Genomic DNA, 20,000 nt, shown 5'->3' with positions numbered 1-20,000 from the left:
TGCTATGTCTATTCCCTCAGTCACAACGCGTCGGCCCCTAACCCAACATGCTATGTCTATTCCCTCAGTCACAACACAACACGTCAGCCCCTAACCCAACATGCTATGTCTATTCCCTCAGTCACAACGCGTCGGCCCCTAACCCAACATGCTATGTCTATTCCCTCAGTCACAACACAACACGTCGGCCCCTAACCCAACATGCTATGTCTGTTCCCTCAGTCACAACACGTCAGCCCCTAACCCAACATGCTATGTCTGTTCCCTCAGTCACAACACAACGCCTCGGCCCCTAACCCAACATGCTATGTCTATTCCCTCAGTCACAACACATCAGCCCCTAACCCAACATGCTATGTCTGTTCCCTCAGTCACAACACAACGCCTCGGCCCCTAACCCAACATGCTATGTCTATTCCCTCAGTCACAACACGTCGGCCCCTAACCCAACATGCTATGTCTATTCCCTCAGTCACAACACAACGGCCCCTAACCCAACATGCTATGTCTGTTCCCTCAGTCACAACACGTCGGCCCCTAACCCAACATGCTATGTCTATTCCCTCAGTCACAACACAACACGTCGGCCCCTAACCCAACATGCTATGTCTGTTCCCTCAGTCACAACACATCGGCCCCTAACCCAACATGCTATGTCTATTCCCTCAGTCACAACACAACACGTCAGCCCCTAACCCAACACGCTATGTCTATTCCCTCAGTCACAACACAACACGTCGGCCCCTAACCCAACATGCTACGCTATGTCTATTCCCTCAGTCACAACACGTCAGCCCCTAACCCAACATGCTATGTCTATTCCCTCAGTCACAACACAACACGTCAGCCCCTAACCCAACATGCTATGTCTATTCCCTCAGTCACAACACGTCAGCCCCTAACCCAACATGCTATGTCTATTCCCTCAGTCACAACACATCGGCCCCTAACCCAACATGCTATGTCTATTCCCTCAGTCACAACACATCGGCCCCTAACCCAACATGCTATGTCTATTCCCTCAGTCACAACACGTCAGCCCCTAACCCAACATGCTATGTCTATTCCCTCAGTCACAACGCGTCGGCCCCTAACCCAACATGCTATGTCTATTCCCTCAGTCACAACACAACACGTCGGCCCCTAACCCAACATGCTATGTCTATTCCCTCAGTCACAACACGTCAGCCCCTAACCCAACACGCTATGTCTATTCCCTCAGTCACAACACATCAGCCCCTAACCCAACATGCTATGTCTATTCCCTCAGTCACAACGCGTCGGCCCCTAACCCAACATGCTATGCCTATTCCCTCAGTCACAACGCGTCGGCCCCTAACCCAACATGCTATGTCTATTCCCTCAGTCACAACACAACACGTCAGCCCCTAACCCAACATGCTATGTCTATTCCCTCAGTCACAACGCGTCGGCCCCTAACCCAACATGCTATGTCTATTCCCTCAGTCACAACGCCTCGGCCCCTAACCCAACATGCTATGTCTATTCCCTCAGTCACAACACGTCAGCCCCTAACCCAACATGCTATGTCTATTCCCTCAGTCACAACACAACACAACGGCCCCTAACCCAACATGCTATGTCTATTCCCTCAGTCACAACACAACACAACGGCCCCTAACCCAACATGCTATGTCTATTCCCTCAGTCACAACACGTCAGCCCCTAACCCAACATGCTATGTCTATTCCCTCAGTCACAACACAACACGTCAGCCCCTAACCCAACATGCTATGTATATTCCCTCAGTCACAACACAACACGTCAGCCCCTAACCCAACATGCTATGTATATTCCCTCAGTCACAACACAACACGTCGGCCCCTAACCCAACATGCTATGTCTATTCCCTCAGTCACAACACATCGGCCCCTAACCCAACACGCTATGTCTATTCCCTCAGTCACAACACGTCGGCCCCTAACCCAACATGCTATGTCTATTCCCTCAGTCACAACACGTCGGCCCCTAACCCAACATGCTATGTCTATTCCCTCAGTCACAACACAACACGTCAGCCCCTAACCCAACATGCTATGTCTATTCCCTCAGTCACAACGCGTCGGCCCCTAACCCAACATGCTATGTCTATTCCCTCAGTCACAACGCGTCGGCCCCTAACCCAACACGCTATGTCTATTCCCTCAGTCACAACACAACACAACGGCCCCTAACCCAACATGCTATGTCTATTCCCTCAGTCACAACACGTCGGCCCCTAACCCAACATGCTATGTCTATTCCCTCAGTCACAACACGTCAGCCCCTAACCCAACATGCTATGTCTATTCCCTCAGTCACAACGCGTCGGCCCCTAACCCAACATGCTATGTCTATTCCCTCAGTCACAACACATCGGCCCCTAACCCAACACGCTATGTCTATTCCCTCAGTCACAACACAACACGTCAGCCCCTAACCCAACATGCTATGTCTGTTCCCTCAGTCACAACACAACACGTCAGCCCCTAACCCAACACGCTATGTCTATTCCCTCAGTCACAACACAACACGTCGGCCCCTAACCCAACATGCTATGTCTATTCCCTCAGTCACAACACAACACGTCAGCCCCTAACCCAACACGCTATGTCTATTCCCTCAGTCACAACACAACACGTCGGCCCCTAACCCAACATGCTATGTCTATTCCCTCAGTCACAACACGACACGTCAGCCCCTAACCCAACATGCTATGTCTATTCCCTCAGTCACAACGCCTCGGCCCCTAACCCAACACGCTATGTCTATTCCCTCAGTCACAACACAACACGTCGGCCCCTAACCCAACATGCTATGTCTATTCCCTCAGTCACAACACGTCGGCCCCTAACCCAACATGCTATGTCTATTCCCTCAGTCACAACGCCTCGGCCCCTAACCCAACACGCTATGTCTATTCCCTCAGTCACAACACAACACGTCGGCCCCTAACCCAACACGCTATGTCTATTCCCTCAGTCACAACACAACACGTCGGCCCCTAACCCAACACGCTATGTCTATTCCCTCAGTCACAACACAACACGTCAGCCCCTAACCCAACATGCTATGTCTATTCCCTCAGTCACAACACAACACATCGGCCCCTAACCCAACATGCTATGTCTATTCCCTCAGTCACAACACAACACATCGGCCCCTAACCCAACATGCTATGTCTATTCCCTCAGTCACAACACCTCGGCCCCTAACCCAACATGCTATGTCTATTCCCTCAGTCACAACACAACACGTCAGCCCCTAACCCAACATGCTATGTCTATTCCTTCAGTCACAACACGTCAGCCCCTAACCCAACACGCTATGTCTATTCCCTCAGTCACAACACAACACGTCAGCCCCTAACCCAACATGCTATGTCTCTATTCCTGTGGAATGCACTTCCCATTGCAGTCAGAACTGCAGCATCACTCCCAATCTTCCGCCGTAGCCTGAAGACCCACCTTTTCAGACTCCATCATGGCCCATAGCACTTACCCTAAACCCTTAGATAGCATTTCTGTTGGATTATATAGCATTTGATACAGACTTATAGCATGTTATGTAGACAGCACTGTAATTGTATTGTATGTAGTCATAGCACGCCATAGTACACATGTATAGCATAGTAGTAAAGATGTATAGTTTATATGTATAAGTGTATGTATAGTTTCACTATATAGATATTCCACTGTTACTTTCTTAGCTTACGCATGTTTCATGATAAATACTTTTATGTGATGTATTCCCATGCTTTTGTTTATTGCTCAAATGTAAGTCGCTCTGGATTAAGAGCGTCTGCTAAATGCCTAAATTGTAAATTGTAAATTGTATTCCCTCAGTCACAACACGTCGGCCCCTAACCCAACATGCTATGTCTATTCCCTCAGTCACAACACAACACGTCGGCCCCTAACCCAACACGCTATGTCTATTCCCTCAGTCACAACACATCAGCCCCTAACCCACATGCTATGTCTATTCCGTGATATGAAATGTTGAGTAAAAAACCCGGTTCTCCAACCAAGCTCACAATGCACTGCATCTGCGTCGCCCGAGTTTGGACTTTCCAACCAAGCTCACAATGCACTGCATCTGCGTCGCCCGAGTTTGGACTTTCCAACCAAGCTCACAATGCACTGCATCTGCGTCGCCCGAGTTTGGACTTTCCAACCAAGCTCACAATGCACTGCATCTGCGTCGCCCGAGTTTGGACTTTCCAACCAAGCTCACAATGCCCGATTTCATTAAGAATTACGTTATGCTTTAGCTGTTGGAAAAATAGCAGACCTACAAGCTCATATGAGCTTGTAGGTCTGCTATTTATTTTTATCGTGAAAATGTGGCGCAAATCTTTGGATATATATTCTTTCAGAGCGAACGTTTTTTTAACTCAAATCTTTGCTTCTGGGAGGGGGGTCCCTGGAACAACACATTTTCAGATGGGGGTCGGCGGCCAATTACATATATTTGTGGGGGTTCTTGACATGAAATAGTTTGAGAACGACTGACACATAGAAACATGAGGTTTTTTCAGAAAACTGGCAGGATTTAGCCCATTCTGAACGGGAACCCATTTTGGTGTTAGCATCATGTTATGCTTTAGCTATTGAAAAATAGCAGATCTACAAGCTCATAGCGCGCCACCGAGTGGCACGCTACGAGCTTGTAGGTCTGATATTTTTGAAAAATCAAAGAACGACTGACATTTTTAGAATCTGATCTCAGGTCAGAATGGGTTCATCAGACCAGTGTGTGTCCAGTGGAAACCTTGTATGAATCTGATCTCAGGTCAGAATGGGATAAGACATTTGTAGAATGGTCCTCGGGGTCTAAGTGGGTTATCATAAAGTCCTGAATACACCACCAGAAAGTAAAGGCCACTACCTGGAGCCTCTTTATCCATTCAGGAAAATAAATGAATGCAGTGGGAAAACCGTCTGGGAATGTGGACGGTCTGTCGTTCAACTGCGGCCGGTGGGTTTAAGAATAAACGTTTGTGGTCAAAATCAGACATTCATCCATTGATAAAGGTCTGATTTTGGCCCCATCTTTAGTCCCACCAGCGTCTGCTCGGATCTGAATAAAAAGTGCATCGTTCCTGCCTTGTTTAACCCATTCTGACCAAATTTTGGGGTTGTAAAATGATGTTTTCCCAAAGTTGCCAAATTTTGGGGTTGTAAAATGATGTTTTCCCAAAGTTGCCTTTACCGAATGTGTGTCAATCCATGCTTCATTTTATAGAAGCAGCTTTTGAAGTTGTGTTGTATTATATTGCTAGTCCGGCCAATCAATAAATACTCTGAAATGACTGTAGGGCTTGCCTTTACAGCCACATGGTGCATAGCAACAGTGTGTTAAAGTAAAAAAAAAAACCCAGAGGAAGACACTTATAGGCATGTAGCCTTCAGTAGTCCATTATGCACCTGCATTATAAGGTTGCAAGTGAAAACAAAAGTCAATTACAAGAGAACCCATTGGTTTTGGCAACTAAAATGGGACAGTGGGATAGGTGGGCAGTGGGCACTATATGCAGCTCCATCTCACTGAATTAGAATATTTTGTAAAAGTACATTTTCTTCTGTAATAAAATTCAAAAATTGAAACTTTCATATATTCTTATTTCATTGTGCATAAAGTGTACTTCAAGTACTTCAAACATTTCTTGTTTTAATCTTGATGATTCAGGTCAGGCCAGTTGGCCGGTCAGTTAAGCACAGTAATACCATGGTCAGTACACCAGTTACTAGTAGTTTTGGCTCTGTAGGCAGGTGCCAAATCTAGCTGGAATTTTGGAAAGGAAAATTTGCATCTCCATGAAGCTTGTCAACATACTGAAGCTAAAAAGATCTGTTGAAACCATTGTTAAGTTTTCACTGTCAGTGGACCAACACCATGCAGATACCATGGCCTAAATCAGCACTGTGTTTTGTCATGTCCAGAGTCTCAACACAACCATCTATTATGATATTTTACAGCACTGTGTACATTGACAAGCTTTATGTTGATGCTGATTTTCCTTTTCCAGCAGCACTTGGCACCTGCCCACAGTGCCAAAACTACTAGTAACTGGTGTAATGACCATGGTATTACTGTGCTTAACTGACCAGCCAACTGGCCTGACCTGAACCCCACATTGAATCTAGGTTGTATTGTCAAGAGGAAGGTGTGAGACATGAGACTGAACAATCCAAATTCATTTACGGCTGTTATCAAAGCAAACCTGGGTTTCCATAACACCTCAACAGTGCTACTGGCTGATCACCTCCATGCCACGCCCCATTGATGAGACCAAGTATTAACTGTATACTTTTCAGATGGTCGACATTTCTCGTAAAATATTCTAATTCATTGAGATATTTTTATGAGCTGTATGCCATAATCATCAAGATTAAAACAAAAAAAGGTTTTAAATACTTCACTTTATGCACAATGAATTGAGAAAAATTATATGAAAGTTTCACTTTTTGAATTATATTACAGAAGAAAATCAACTTTTACAAAATATTCTAATTCAGTGAGATGGAGCTGTATTTCCCAGCAACATCTGGGCACTTTGGCTATTTAGTAATAGTATAGTTATAGTAATTATATTTGAAAACGAATGTGCATGGTACATTTATGTCTACATTCATTAGCCTCTGTGTAGTTTATCACTGTCTTCCCTGTGAGTTCCATTCAATATTATAAAATCAGTAGGCCTATTCATATTCAGTAGAGTTGAGCAGGAGAATGTAGAGGCTGGCAGACAGGACAAGGACCGATGCACGCAGCTAACGGCTACTAGGCTAGTAGCCACTAGCCAGCTGGAGAGTGCTACTTGTTATACCAACAACGAGGCAAGCAATACACATTTGCGTTGAAAATAAATCCTCCACAGTATCACCGCACTAAGCTAATTTAAAGGAAACCCTCTGACTGTTCTGGCCTGGGTAGAGGGAAATATGAACGCATTTAGGCTCTCTCTGTCAGCAGCGCAGGAGCAGTGGAGCGCCGTGCTCTCTCTCTGAGCGCAGAGAGTGGGGAGTGGGAGGGGCGAGCGCGCACACTATCTTCTTAAAGAGACAGGCTGCATTTTCACGGATTTGCACATCATATCGCTACATTATACACATACTCCCGTCTCCCCCTTAATTTTTTTTTTTTTTGCGAATCTGCGCTGATCTCATAAAAGACCTATGAAATCCTCAGGACGGAAATCCGTCCCCAGGACGGAGAACTTTAAGCCCTGAGACCTACAAGCTCGTATCGCGCCACTCGGTGGCGCGATACGAGCTTGTAGATCTGCTATTTTTCAATAGCTAAAGCATAACATGATGCTGACACCAAAATGGGTGCCCGGTCAGAATGGGTTAATGTCAAGGACCCCCAAGATTATATGTAATTGGCCACCGACCCCCATCTGAAAATATGTTGTTCCAGGGACCCCCCCGCCCAGTGGCAAAGATTTGAGTTAAAGACATTCGCTCAAAGATTTGCGCCACATTTTCACGATTTTTCAAAGAATAGCAGACCCTACGAGTTCGTAGCGCGGCACTCGGTGCCACTCTATGAGCTTGTAGCTCTGCTATTTTTCAATTGCTAAAGCATAACATACTGCTTTAAAACATTCCGCCAAACAATCAAGAATGAGTTTATCTAACAACGACGACAATAAAAATTAAATTAAACATTAAGGGTGAAGAGAAAAGGCCCGGCACAACAGCTAGGCTGTAGGGTTTCCATGGTAACTGCATATATTCCTTATGCCCTTCCCCCCCCCCCCCCCCCCCCTCGCATAAGTGTCATTAAATACGAGAGCCCCTATTGGTTGGCTGGCTCTCTGTCTGTCTGTCAGAGACATCTTTGTTCGTCTCTCTCTCTCTCTCTCTCTCTCTGTCAAGACAATCATTTGGATCTCAAAAGAAAACTGGAATTGAACGGTCCTACTCCCAGATCATGTCAGAATTGAACGGTCCTACTCCCAGATCATGTCAGAATTGAACGGTCCTAATCCCAGATCATGTCAGAATTGAACGGTCCTAATCCCAGATCATGTCAGAATTGAACGGTCCTACTCCCAGATCATGTCAGAATTGAACGGTCCTAATCCCAGATCATGTCAGAATTGAACGGTCCTAATCCCAGATCATGTCAGAATTGAACGGTCCTACTCCCAGATCATGTCAGAATTGAACGGTCCTACTCCCAGATCATGTCAGAATCAGGGGGGCAGTCAGCCAGATATTTCGTGAAGCCTCATTTGAAATCGGTAGTTCATATAATGGCCTGTTGTGGCGCTGGACCGGACCCAAAAAGCCCCATAGCTCCATAGAGGCCCATGTATTTTGGCCCAACTTCACCTAGACTGTATTACCTTAATAAACATGGTCATGAATACTTTCTTCTTCCAGTCACTAGTTTAAAGTCTCATTTCTAATGACATAATATTCTTTTTGGAAAATTATGGTCCCATTAATTAAAAAAATGACCATAAAGAAAGAAAACCATCGCGTATGTTCTGAGGGGGTGGCTACCATTACAGTCTATGATCGGGATTCCCCTCCCACTCGAGTCAAAATAAAAACCAACGGAGAAGAAGGGGGGAAGTCCCGCCTCGTTGTCTGGGCAGCCAATGACCAGCTGGTATACAAAACGGAGCCAGCCAATGGCCAGCTGGTACCAAAGATGGCGACTTACATCAGGAATTAGCATATTATTACAGGCTTCATTTTACGTTCATGTTAGACCCGGGGAACGCTTTGTCCATATTTTTTACAGTCTATGGTCAGAATTGAACGGTCCTACTCCCAGATCATGTCAGAATAGAGCGGCGCAGTCCCCCCCCCCTTTCAGAACGACGAACGGCCCAGGAATTGAAAACGCAATGCATTTCCCCATAGGCAGTTTTTATTTAATTTATTTAAAGACCTTTTAAGCGTCGTATACGAAGCCAACTCTTGTCGTGACAAATCATGACAACAACACACAATATTTTGGACCAAACAAATAATTACAAAGAAGAAAAACAACAAAAAAAAGTGTTGTAACCTGCCGGTTTTTTCAACTTTCTAATTCTTTGTTTGGCCTGAAAAATTGTGTGTGTTGTCATGATTTGTCACGACAAGAGTTGGCTTCGTATACGACGCTTAACCCATTCTGACCGGGCACCCATTTTGGTGTTATAGCATCATGTTATGCTTTAGCTATTGAAAAATAGCAGATCTACAAGCTCATATCGCGCCACCGAGTGGCGCGATACGAGCTTGTAGGTCTGCTATTTTTGAACAATCGAAGAGCGACTGACTTTATTTTTTAGAATCTGATCTCAGTTCAGAATGGGTTAATCATCAGACCAGTGTGTGGTGTGTCCGGCGGAAAACCTCGTATGAATCTGATCTCAGGTCAGAATGGGTTTTAACCCATTCTGACCGGGCACCCATTGTGGTGTTGGCATCATGTTATGCTTTAGCTATTGAAAAATAGCAGATCTACAAGCTCGTATCGCGCCACCGAGTGGCGCGATACGAGCTTGTAGGTCTGCTATTTTTGAAAAAAATCGAAGAACGACTGACATTTTTAGAATCTGATCTCAGGTCAGAATGGGTTCGTCAGACCAGCGTGGTGTGTCCGGCGGAAAACCTCGTATGAATCTGATCTCAGGTCAGAATGGGTTTTAAAAGACTGCGCCGCTCTATAGAACAGCAGGTCACTACTCCGTGTCAGAAACTCTTCCTCACCGCGTTGTCGTCGTCGTCGTCGTCCTCCTCCTCCTCGGGCTCCGGTTCTTTCCTCTTGGAGGACGTGGAGTTCCGCTCGGCGCCGCCGCCGCCGCCGCTGCTCCGGCTCTTCTTCTCCTTGCCGCTGCTCGCCCTCTTCTTCTTCTTGCGCCCGGGCGTGTAGTCGCTGCCCTCGCTGTCGGAGCGGTGCAGCGCGGCGGAGGGGAGCGCCGCCATGAGGCCCTCCGCCTCGGGGCCTCCGGCCAAAGACTCCATGGGCTCCGGGGAGCTGAGGGCCAGCTCCTGCTGGGGGGAGGAGGAGGGGATTTAGCTTTGGTTATGTGTTCAGTACATATTAATTAACCCATTCTGACCTGAGATCAGATTCTAAAAATGTATTTTTATATATATATTTTTTAATCCCACGATTTTGTAACCCATTTTTCACCCCTGTGTCAATCATCTAATGTGATCCTGGGCTCTACACACCCTCCACCAACCTAGTCCCCATATATGGGGGACAAGGGGAGACCAACCTAGTCCCCATATATGGGGGACAAGGGGAGACCAACCTAGTCCCCATATATGGGGGACAAGGGGAGACCAACCTAGTCCCCATATATGGGGGACAAGGGGAGACCAACCTAGTCCCCATATATGGGGGACAAGGGGAGAGCAACCTAGTCCCCATATATGGGGGACAAGGGGAGACCAACCTAGTCCCCATATATGGGGGACAAGGGGAGAGCAACCTAGTCCCCATATATGGGGGACAAGGGGAGACCAACCTAGTCCCCATATATGGGGGACAAGGGGAGACCAACCTAGTCCCCATATATGGGGGACAAGGGGAGAGCAACGGACTTGAACTCATGCTTCCTTCATGCCTGAGTGTCCAAGTTGCTCCTTTACACCTGACAGGGGGGAGTTTCCCTGGTTGGACGTAGCGCGTGGAAGGAACACGTTATTCCAACCAGTTCCTTTCCCCTCCATCAGGCGCCCCGGCTGGCCAGGGGGAGGGAGGCAGTTAAAAATGTCTTAAATCCTGACAGTTAAAAGAAATAGCAGATCTAGAAGCTCATAGCGCACCACACCGAGTGGTGCGCTATGAGCTTGTAGATCTGCTACTTTTTTAATAGCTAAAGCACCACGTAATGCTAACACCAAAAGGGGTTCCCGCCCAGAATGGGTTAACCCATTTAGGCCTGAAGTTGAAATTAAAAAAAAACGTTCGCTCTGAAAGAATATATATTCAAAGATTTGTGCCGCATTTTCACGATTTTTCAAAAAGAGCAGATCTGCTTTAGCTATTTTTCAATAGCTAAAGTATGACATAATGCTTAGTTAAAACACCAAAAGGGGTTCCCGTTCAGAATGGGTTAAAGCATTAGGTTATGCTTTAACCCTACGAGCTTGTAGGTCTGCTATTTTTTTTTAAGAAATCGTGGATATGTGGCGCAAATCTTTGAATATGATTTACAAGACTCTGGTGTCGGCCTTAAAGGGGAGGGGCTACAGCTGCAGGTTTCCTTTCTGCTGGGGACGAACGCAGCGACGGAAAACGTGCACTAGTTAGTCAGACTGGATTACCACCAGTCTTAGTGCCCAGTCTAGACTGGATTACCACCAGTCTAGGTTCCCAGTCAGACTGGATTACCACCAGTCTAGGTGCCCACTCAGACTGGATCACCACCAGGTGCCCAGACTCAGACTGCATCCACGGAGCAGTGCCCTGTTGGCCAGGTGTAGCCAATCAGTGGTGAATAACACCTCAGAATTATGGCTGCGCACGCACAGGCCCATGGGCACCGTGTGCGGAACTGGTACAAGCAGGTGTGTGACGACATGTAGAACTCTATTTGTGTCAGAAAACACACAGTGGCGTCCGTAGAACTAAAACAATGTCTGTCCGTCCGTCCTTACTTTAAGATTAAGATTAAGATTAATAATAATAATAATAATCTTTATTTACTTCTCGGCGCGAGCGCCTCTTGCTGCTCTTGCTGTCTCTGCTCTTCTTGGCCTTCTTCTTCTTCTTCACCTTGGGCGCCTCGTTCTCCGAGACCTCGTCCTCCTCGTCATCTGTGAAACACGGCGACAGGTCAGCGTTCAGGTGTGCAGAGGTTAAAACAGGTCAGCGTTCAGGTGTGCAGAGGTTAAAACGGGTCAGCGTTCAGGTGTGCAGAGGTTAAAACGGGGTGCATTTTGCATCCCAAAAACTCAGTTTTATAGTTAAAGGGACGCAATAAAACAACGACCTCTGCATCCACGGGATGCACTACTGTACTGTTTTTTTTTATTCTAGTTTACTTTTGCTAGCTTTAGTTATAATAATCATTTCTTCTCCTGTTTTCTACATGAATATAACCACATTATAATAACCATATAAAATGAAAATATGACTCCCTAACGTGGTTGAAGTGGGACTCATAAAATGTCCCTGGGAATCATTTCTAAAAGACCATCCCTGCATCCCGGGAATCATTACATTGAAAACCTATTTACATCACTGGATGCGTTATGGGTTTTAGTTTAGTTTAGTTTAATCGCACAATAAAAACAGTATACAAGAAAGGAACATCAATAAAAGAGAAGTGTGTGCGGATGAGAAAAGAAACCCAGGGAGGGCTTATGTGTGGTTAGATAGCATTTGTGTTGACTTAGATAGCATTTGACACAGACTTATAGCATGTTATGTTATGTAGACAGCACTATAAGTGTATTGTATATAGTCATAGCACGCCATAGTACATATGTATAGCATAGTAGTAAATATGTATAGTTTATATGTATAGTTAGTCATTATATAGATATTCCACTGTTACTTTCTTAGCTTACGCATGTCTCATGATAAATGCTTTTATGTGATGTATTCCCATGCTTTTGTTCTTGCTTAAATGTAAGTCGCTCTGGATTAAGAGCGTCTGCTAAATGCCTAAATTGTAAATTGTTCTCACCAAAGATAATATACAAATATTAAGACAAAGTAATCACACATAGGTATGGAAAATAACAAAAATACATTTACACGTGTGAAGCGAATGTGTTCTTTCTAATCCTAGGTTAGCACCGTGTCAGCGTTCCTTCCTAAAGGCCCCAAGAGTTGATCATTTAAAAAAAAAAAAGTATTGAGAGTTCAGACCGGTTTGTAAACAACAGAAATCTTTCAATTCCATCTAATCCATCCAATCAGGAGAGCCGACGTCACGTTTCACTTCACATTTTACTCCTATCATCACGTCCACATTCATCCTGCCACGAGTCCTCTCTAGTCCTGATTGGACAAAAATGCCATACACGAAAATGTTCGGTTTACCGTTTACTACATGGAGAGACTCCATGATTACTTCTATCAGAATAGACGTATTTAACCCATTCTGACCTGAGATCAGATTCACACGAGGTTTCCGCCGGACACACACAAAAATAGCAGACCTACAAGCTCGTATCGCGCCACTCGGTGGCGCGATATGAGCTTGCCTTGTAGATCTGCTATTTTTCAATAGCTAAAGCATAACATGATGCTATAACACCAAAATGGGTGCCCGGTCAGAAGACGTATTTAACACGTATTTTAATCGCCTCTTAAATACTTTTAATCATGGCTCACAATAAACACAAGTCAGAGAGGCCTGTGTGACTGAGAAAGGTGACAAACACTGCCTGATCTGGCATAGAATACAAAGGGTACATGTGCGCATACTCACACCGGGCTACACCAGGCTTTTCGCGTGTGTGCGTATTTGCGTAAACGCGCACTGAAAAGCCTGGTGTAGCTTGGCCGCCCCGTCAAGGTGAAAGGGGGCTTGTGTGTATAAGGCATATATGTCAAACTCAAGGCCCGGGGGCCAAATCAGGCCCGTGAATGAATTATCTTTGGCCCGCGGGATGATATTTAATTAGTATTAGAACTGGCCCTCTGGTATACTGCACGGACCACCATGATACTACAAGTCCTGCTTTGTGAGGATCATAGAACAGGAAACTGAGCTTAATAATAATGCATTTTCAGTTTTAAATGCATTTACTTTCTTGCTTATTTGCCTGGGACGTCCTCCTGACCGCGGTGCCAGTGTGTTGAAACACAGTCCGGCCCTCGACTTCTACCAATTTCTTTATTTTGGCCCACTGTGTATTTGAGTTTGACATCCCTGGTATAAGGGGATCATTTCATTTTGGGATTAACTAATATCCATCTTAGATGCTGCATGGGGAACCGACCCGTGTAAACTGAAATTATTCAAATGTAAATGTTAAGAGTAAACCGTAGTACAGTTCATTCAATAATATCCAAGCAATGAATGAACGTCCAAGTAAAGTATTATGTTCGACTCTTTGACAATAGAATAATGGCCGTCTATTTTAGCCCGAGGACGCTCCAATGAAGACGCAATATTCACGTTGAGCTTTTTTTTTATATAGGTCAAACCTGACAGGATGTTTGCACACACACACACAGTGACACACACACACACACACACACACACACACACACACGGTATGAAAGCCCATATTTTAAAAACAAAAATGGTTTAATTTGTTGTTGACAACTTATTTGGGGAAAGTCGTTATTTAATAACAATCAAGGTTAATGTGGGGCAAAAAAGGTAGCACGAGCACGACGCACACACACACACACAGCACAGCCACCATTATGTAGTAGTGCACGACGGTGACGACGCACACACACACAGCACAGCCACCATTATGTAGTAGTGGTGCACGCACACACGGCAGCACAGCCACCATTACGTGTGAAGCTAACACACGCGCGCGCTCGCGCGCACACACACACAGCTCCCTCCCCCCCCCCCCCCCCCCCTCCTCCTCCTCCCAGTACTTTCTGTTCCTAAAAGTGCACGCGCGTGCCCGTTCGTTTAGCGTTCGGTTGTTACGTAAAAAAAACAAAACAAAAAAAATAACCCCCCCCCCAAACAAACCTAAAGGTGTGCTGGCAAACCAAAAACTACTATGAAGAAGATTACCAAAACAAATCTAAAAAAAATCCTTTTAATAATAATAATAATAATAATCCAAAAAATAAATAAAATACCTATTTTTATCGACTTTATCAACTCAAGCAGCATAATTCAAACAGCGGAGGAAGAGGAGGAGGAGGAGAAGGAAGAAGGCCGGGGCGGCGGAGCGATATAAACTATTTTTTTTTTTACCGTCGCGCGGCGAAAATAGCCCCGATCTGCAAGCTCACCGCGGGTCGCGGAAGAGACAGCGCCGTGGGCTTGTAGATCGGCTGTTTGTTTCCCACGCCAGTCCGACCGTACACAGTACACACGACGGTGTGGGGGGGGGGGGGGGGGCGACTACGTCACACGGCGGCCCCGCCGCTCACTGGCTGAGCGTCCATCTTGTCATCGACACGTAAAGAAGTGAACCGAGAACACTGAGCGTTGCCAGATTGTTTGTTGTGTGAGAGAAACAAGCGGCAACAACCGGGACTAAGGAAAAGGAAGACCAACATTTTGAGAGTACTACTAGGACAGTGGTTCACAAAGTTGGGGAACCCCAGGGGGGTTCTTGAGGTAGTTTTAGGGGGTCCCCAAGCTAAATGATAGTTTGGAACCAATTGGACCATAATGGGTCTGTAACTCTGTACAAATGGAACCAAATGGACGCGTTTGTACACCGAGTTAAATCAGCATTCATTTTACAATATGAATTCGGGGTCCCAGAGATTTAAAAAAAAATGCCATTAAATGGGGGTCCGGTCCGTAGAGATGCATGTCAAACTGGTCCACGGGCTAATTATTGTCAATTTGGTGGTCCTTACTCTTAGCATGAAAATGTTTGGGAACCAGCATATACTAGGCCACACGAGCACTTTAATTAAAACCGTACAAATTGGCTATTTAAAAAAAAAAATAGCAGAACTATCTGCCATTGCATAATAGCTTTGAAACATTTTAACAACACAAATATTGTGTCTTGGGGGTCGGTCCCTGCCTGGCATAAAATATTTCCAGATGTAGGTCAGTGGACAGACTCGAGGAGTCATGAAAATATTTTAGAACCCACTGGTTTAAACAACATTAGGAAAGAAGATAAGCAAAAACAAACAACTTTAGAAACAATCCCCATAAAAACCTCAACCTGCAACTACTACCAAACAACATTTAACCCATTCTGAACGTGAACCCAAATTTTTGGTGTTCGGCATCATGTTATGCTTTATCTATTGAAAAATAGCAGATCTACAAGCTCATAGCGCGCCACCGAGTGGCGCGCTACGAGCTTGTAGGTCTGCTATTTTTGAAAAATCGAAGAACGACTGACATTTTTTAGAATCTGAACTTAAAGCAACCTTTGAGTCAGAAAATGTAAAGCACAGAGTCGCTTATAATAAGCAGACATGGCAACACGTCTACGTACTAAACGCAAGGCCCCTCCACTAGCCGGGAAAAAATGCCGGTCAGTCAGTCTCTGAATACAATAAATAGTGTCTTTCTTTCATTTAGATTCCACAAACAGTCCCAAACAAAACCACCTAATGTTAGGCTTAATAAATACACCTGGTTGGTAATGTTGATTCCATTTTAATCCGTTTATCAACCAGACACGGCGCATCCTAACCCACCCTAGCGCTAGTAGTCATTTGATTGATTGAAATATGTATTAACAGTTTGCAGAATTAACAGTACATTTCAAAGCACAAAAACGCAATGCAAAGACTGTTAACTGTGAGTGGACGACCCCAATAATAAAGCATTACACTTGTTTACAAGAGGGTCCACCTTGTTCAATTCAACTTCCATTCCACCACAGACAAGTGCAAACAAACAAACAGTAGTTTGTTACAACAAAACCTTCAGTTTATTTAGGTCTATATAGTTTGAGGACATTAAAAAAAAATCAATCAACTAGTTGATTTCACCGCTCGCTCGAGCGCCTACCTAGGTAAGGCTAGCCGGGTTAGGGTGGTAGTTATTCAACTTCCATTCCACCACAGACACAGTAGTGCCAACTGCCCACAAACAGTAGTTTGTTACAACAACAACAACAAAAAACTTCATTTTATGCTCAGTTTAAATCAGAAATGTTAAGTTTTAATGGCATTAAAAGTCAACAGAAAGGGCGGTTTATCCAACACTAAACAGCCACACCGCTCGAGCGCCTAGCTTAAAGCTAACCTAGCTAGCTAGCCGCCGGTAGTTAGCTTCATTTTGTCGGCGTCGCTCGCGAGCAGTGTGGGAAGGGGGGGGGGGAGAAAAGACTAGAGCTACAAGCTACCCACGCGTGGCACCGCGACGCGTTGTCAGCTTGTAGATCTGTGCTTTTGCCTTCCCTTTCTCCCTCCTCTCGCAACAACAAGCCGAGTAGCCGACGCAAATGAAGCTCCTCCAAAAGGCTAAAGCTAAAGAACCCCGGTGGGGCAGGCTAGCCGGGTTAGCATCGGTAGCTAACCAACCAAAACCAACCATGAACCCACTAACTAAGTCAAAGTGTTAGTTACCCTAACCCCGGCGTTCGCTGCCCCGTTCTTAGGTAGCTAAACGCTTATTATATTATCCTTTGGTAGCTAAAGCAAGCTAAGGAACCCGGTGCCGGGTTAGCATCGGTAGCTAACCAAACCAACCCAACCAAAGAACCCAGACTAAAGTAACCCTAACCCCGGCGTTCGCTGCCCGTTCTTACCGTGCATCAGGCGACCTTCCGGGGCTGCGAAGTCATCTCTGTCGTCCTCACTTCCAGACATGGCTGTTTAGCAGCAGCAGCAGCAAAGCGGCCGAAACCCCCCCGAGAAGAAGATAGAAGCAGCCAACTTTGTTTTATCCGATTTAGTTGGGACCAAAAAAAAAATAGATATAAAAAAAAAACTCTTTATCTATCTAAAAAAAAACAAAAGTCGCTTTATTATCCCCCCTCCAGTATTCCTTCCTTTGGTTGGGTTTACTTTGTCTTCTTTGGTGCTACAGACGGTCCCAAGTCGTGGTGGTATAGCAGTCAGCCAGCCAGAGAGCCAGCGTAGCGTGCGTGTTGAGTCGAGTGCGTACGTGTGCGTGCGAGGAGTAGGAGGAGGACACGCCACGCGCACGAGCCAAGGTTTGGGTTCCCAATAAAAAAAAAAAAAAAAAAAGACAACAGAAATAAAGTGAACATTTAGCACCAATAGATAGAAGGACAACACAACAGCCCATCCGGGGTTATAGCGGCACAGAAAAGCGGTTAACATAAACAAACACACGTGCTTTTTTTTTTACTCCTTGTAAAAAAAAAAAAAAAAAATGCAGTCCAACTTTTCTTCCCCGGCTTCTTCTTCTATCTTCTAGCACAGGGTGACAATCTTATCCAACACGCAACTAGCAGCAAGTTGGAAACGTTATGTGTGCGTGTTAACATTACGCACATTACGCACACACACATTGATCAGCCCCCGTGCGTTCGGATGACATGCCATCTCTCTCTCTCTCTCTCAGCCCCACACACACACACAGTGTAGTTCCCCTGTCTGTCTGTCTGTCTGACTGGCTGTCCCATTAGCATGCGTGCTAGCTGAGCCCGACCGGGTAGCTTGATCTCCTCACATTGAAGCGAATACGTTTTTTTTTTTTAAATGAACACATTAAAAAATCTGACACATTAACACAACGATATAAGTAACCCCCAACAAACACCCCAAAAAACTGATACTCACCCAGTTGATTTTACAAAAAAAAAAAAAAAAAAAACACAACGGTATAAACTCCGTTTTGTTTCTTTGAGTTACTCCATCAATCAATACTTGGATGCGGCCGCGCTTTGTGTGTCGCCGATATGTAAACTATTTTAAATGTAAAAAAGATCCTTTTAATTTCCGTGTGTGTGTGTGTGTGTGTGTGTGTGCGTGTGTTTTGTTTTTTTTAGTATAGTCAGTGTGTGCGCACACGACGCCGTCTCTTCTTCTCTCTCTCTCGCACACACTACCCAGTACACGGTCCCCCGCGCGCGCGCGCGCGCGCGCACACACACACAAAGAGATCAGGGGGGCAGGCAGGCATCCCATAATACCCCCCTCCCCCACTCTGCATAGTTACCTTGCAACGTACAGACCATAATAGTCAACTCACCCCCCTCCCTCCCTCCCTCCTCTCCTACAGTCTCTTCCCCATTCCTCCATATACCCCCCCCCCCCCCCCCCCCTTAGCAACCACCGTCACCATGGAGACGCTCCTCACCCCCTCCCACCCCCGTGCCGACATCCCATAATAGTAAATGAGCGCAGTCACTGACATCCCACAATAAGCATAACTCCAAAAAGAGAGAGCGAGAGACAGGAGAGAGAGAGAGAGAGAGAGAGAAAGGCAGAAAAAAAAAAAAAAAAAAAAACCCGTCACATGGCAACTGTGTGCCACATGACTGCCTTATAACTTCAGTGTACATGTTTGCATGTATACGCGCGCACGTACTGTAGTGCACTGTATAACAACATGCCCGCGCACAGTCATTTGACTCATTGCTTAAAGACGTGCACGTGATTATGTGTTGAACATATAGACAGAATGGAAAGTTACCTGCCCGCCAAGCTGTTTACCTGTATACTTTGGTGGTGGGGGGGGGGGGGGGGTCACCAAGTCACCAAAGGGCACATCTGCGGGTTAGAAGAAACCTCTTTTACGCAATCAAGAAGTGGCCTGTTGTATAATATTATTATAAATAGAACACATTTTGGGGCGGAGGAGTGTGGATGACTTGGGCTGGGTGTCACTGACATAACTCAGGCGTCATAAGAGGTCTGAGGGTGACATCACAGACAAAGGGCACTTAATAGCCGTGCCCAGACCGGTCAGACAGAGAGAGAGAGGGTAGAGAGAGACAGAGAGAGGTCAAGGGTCAGGGTGGGGGAAAGCCCTATTGCAAATCATATCTCAGTACAGGTTCCATGCAGTCCTGTACGTGTGTGTGTGTGTGCGTGCGTGCGTGCGTGCGTGCGTGCGTGTGTGTGTGTGTGTGTGTGTGTGTGTGTGTGTGTGTGTGTGTGTGTGTGTGTGTGTGTGTGTGTGTGTGTGTGTGTGTGTGTGTGTGTGTGTACTAGCATGCAGATTGAAGCAGCATGCGCGAGGCCTGCTCTAGCGCAGCGTTGTACAGTACATAGCTCCATCCCGTGGGACTGTCTCCCATCGGTCGGAAATACAGACAGGTAGTTTTCTTGTTGTGCCATTGGCTGATATGGTTCCTGCCTCGCATTCGGTACGGAGTGACGCAGAGGGTGCGCTGTGACTGGCCAGTCGCTGTGATTGACAGCCTACACCTAAACCTAACCCTAACCTTAACCTCAGTAAAACTATACCTAAACCTAACCTTAAA

At 45.7% G+C, this 20,000-nt stretch overlaps 1 protein-coding gene across 1 annotated transcript in view; it reads right to left on the bottom strand.

The window, feature by feature from the left end:
- The window catches only part of LOC310866031 (chromodomain-helicase-DNA-binding protein 4-like), an 87,252-nt gene extending 69,608 nt beyond the window's left edge, over window positions 1-17,644 (bottom strand). Inside the window, 3 exon segments of the mRNA XM_083775317.1 lie at window positions 9,723-10,007; window positions 11,674-11,783; window positions 17,352-17,644. Of these exon segments, the coding sequence (XP_083631443.1) occupies window positions 9,723-10,007; window positions 11,674-11,783; window positions 17,352-17,412 (456 nt within the window). The 5' untranslated portion in view covers window positions 17,413-17,644.
- Between the last annotated feature and the right edge of the window lie 2,356 nt (window positions 17,645-20,000).

The sequence above is a fragment of the Protomyctophum parallelum genome (genome assembly GCF_964188405.1).
Source record: "Protomyctophum parallelum genome assembly, chromosome: 1".
NCBI classification, from domain to species: domain Eukaryota; kingdom Metazoa; phylum Chordata; class Actinopteri; order Myctophiformes; family Myctophidae; genus Protomyctophum; species Protomyctophum parallelum.
This window is presented reverse-complemented; position numbering and strand designations above follow the sequence as displayed.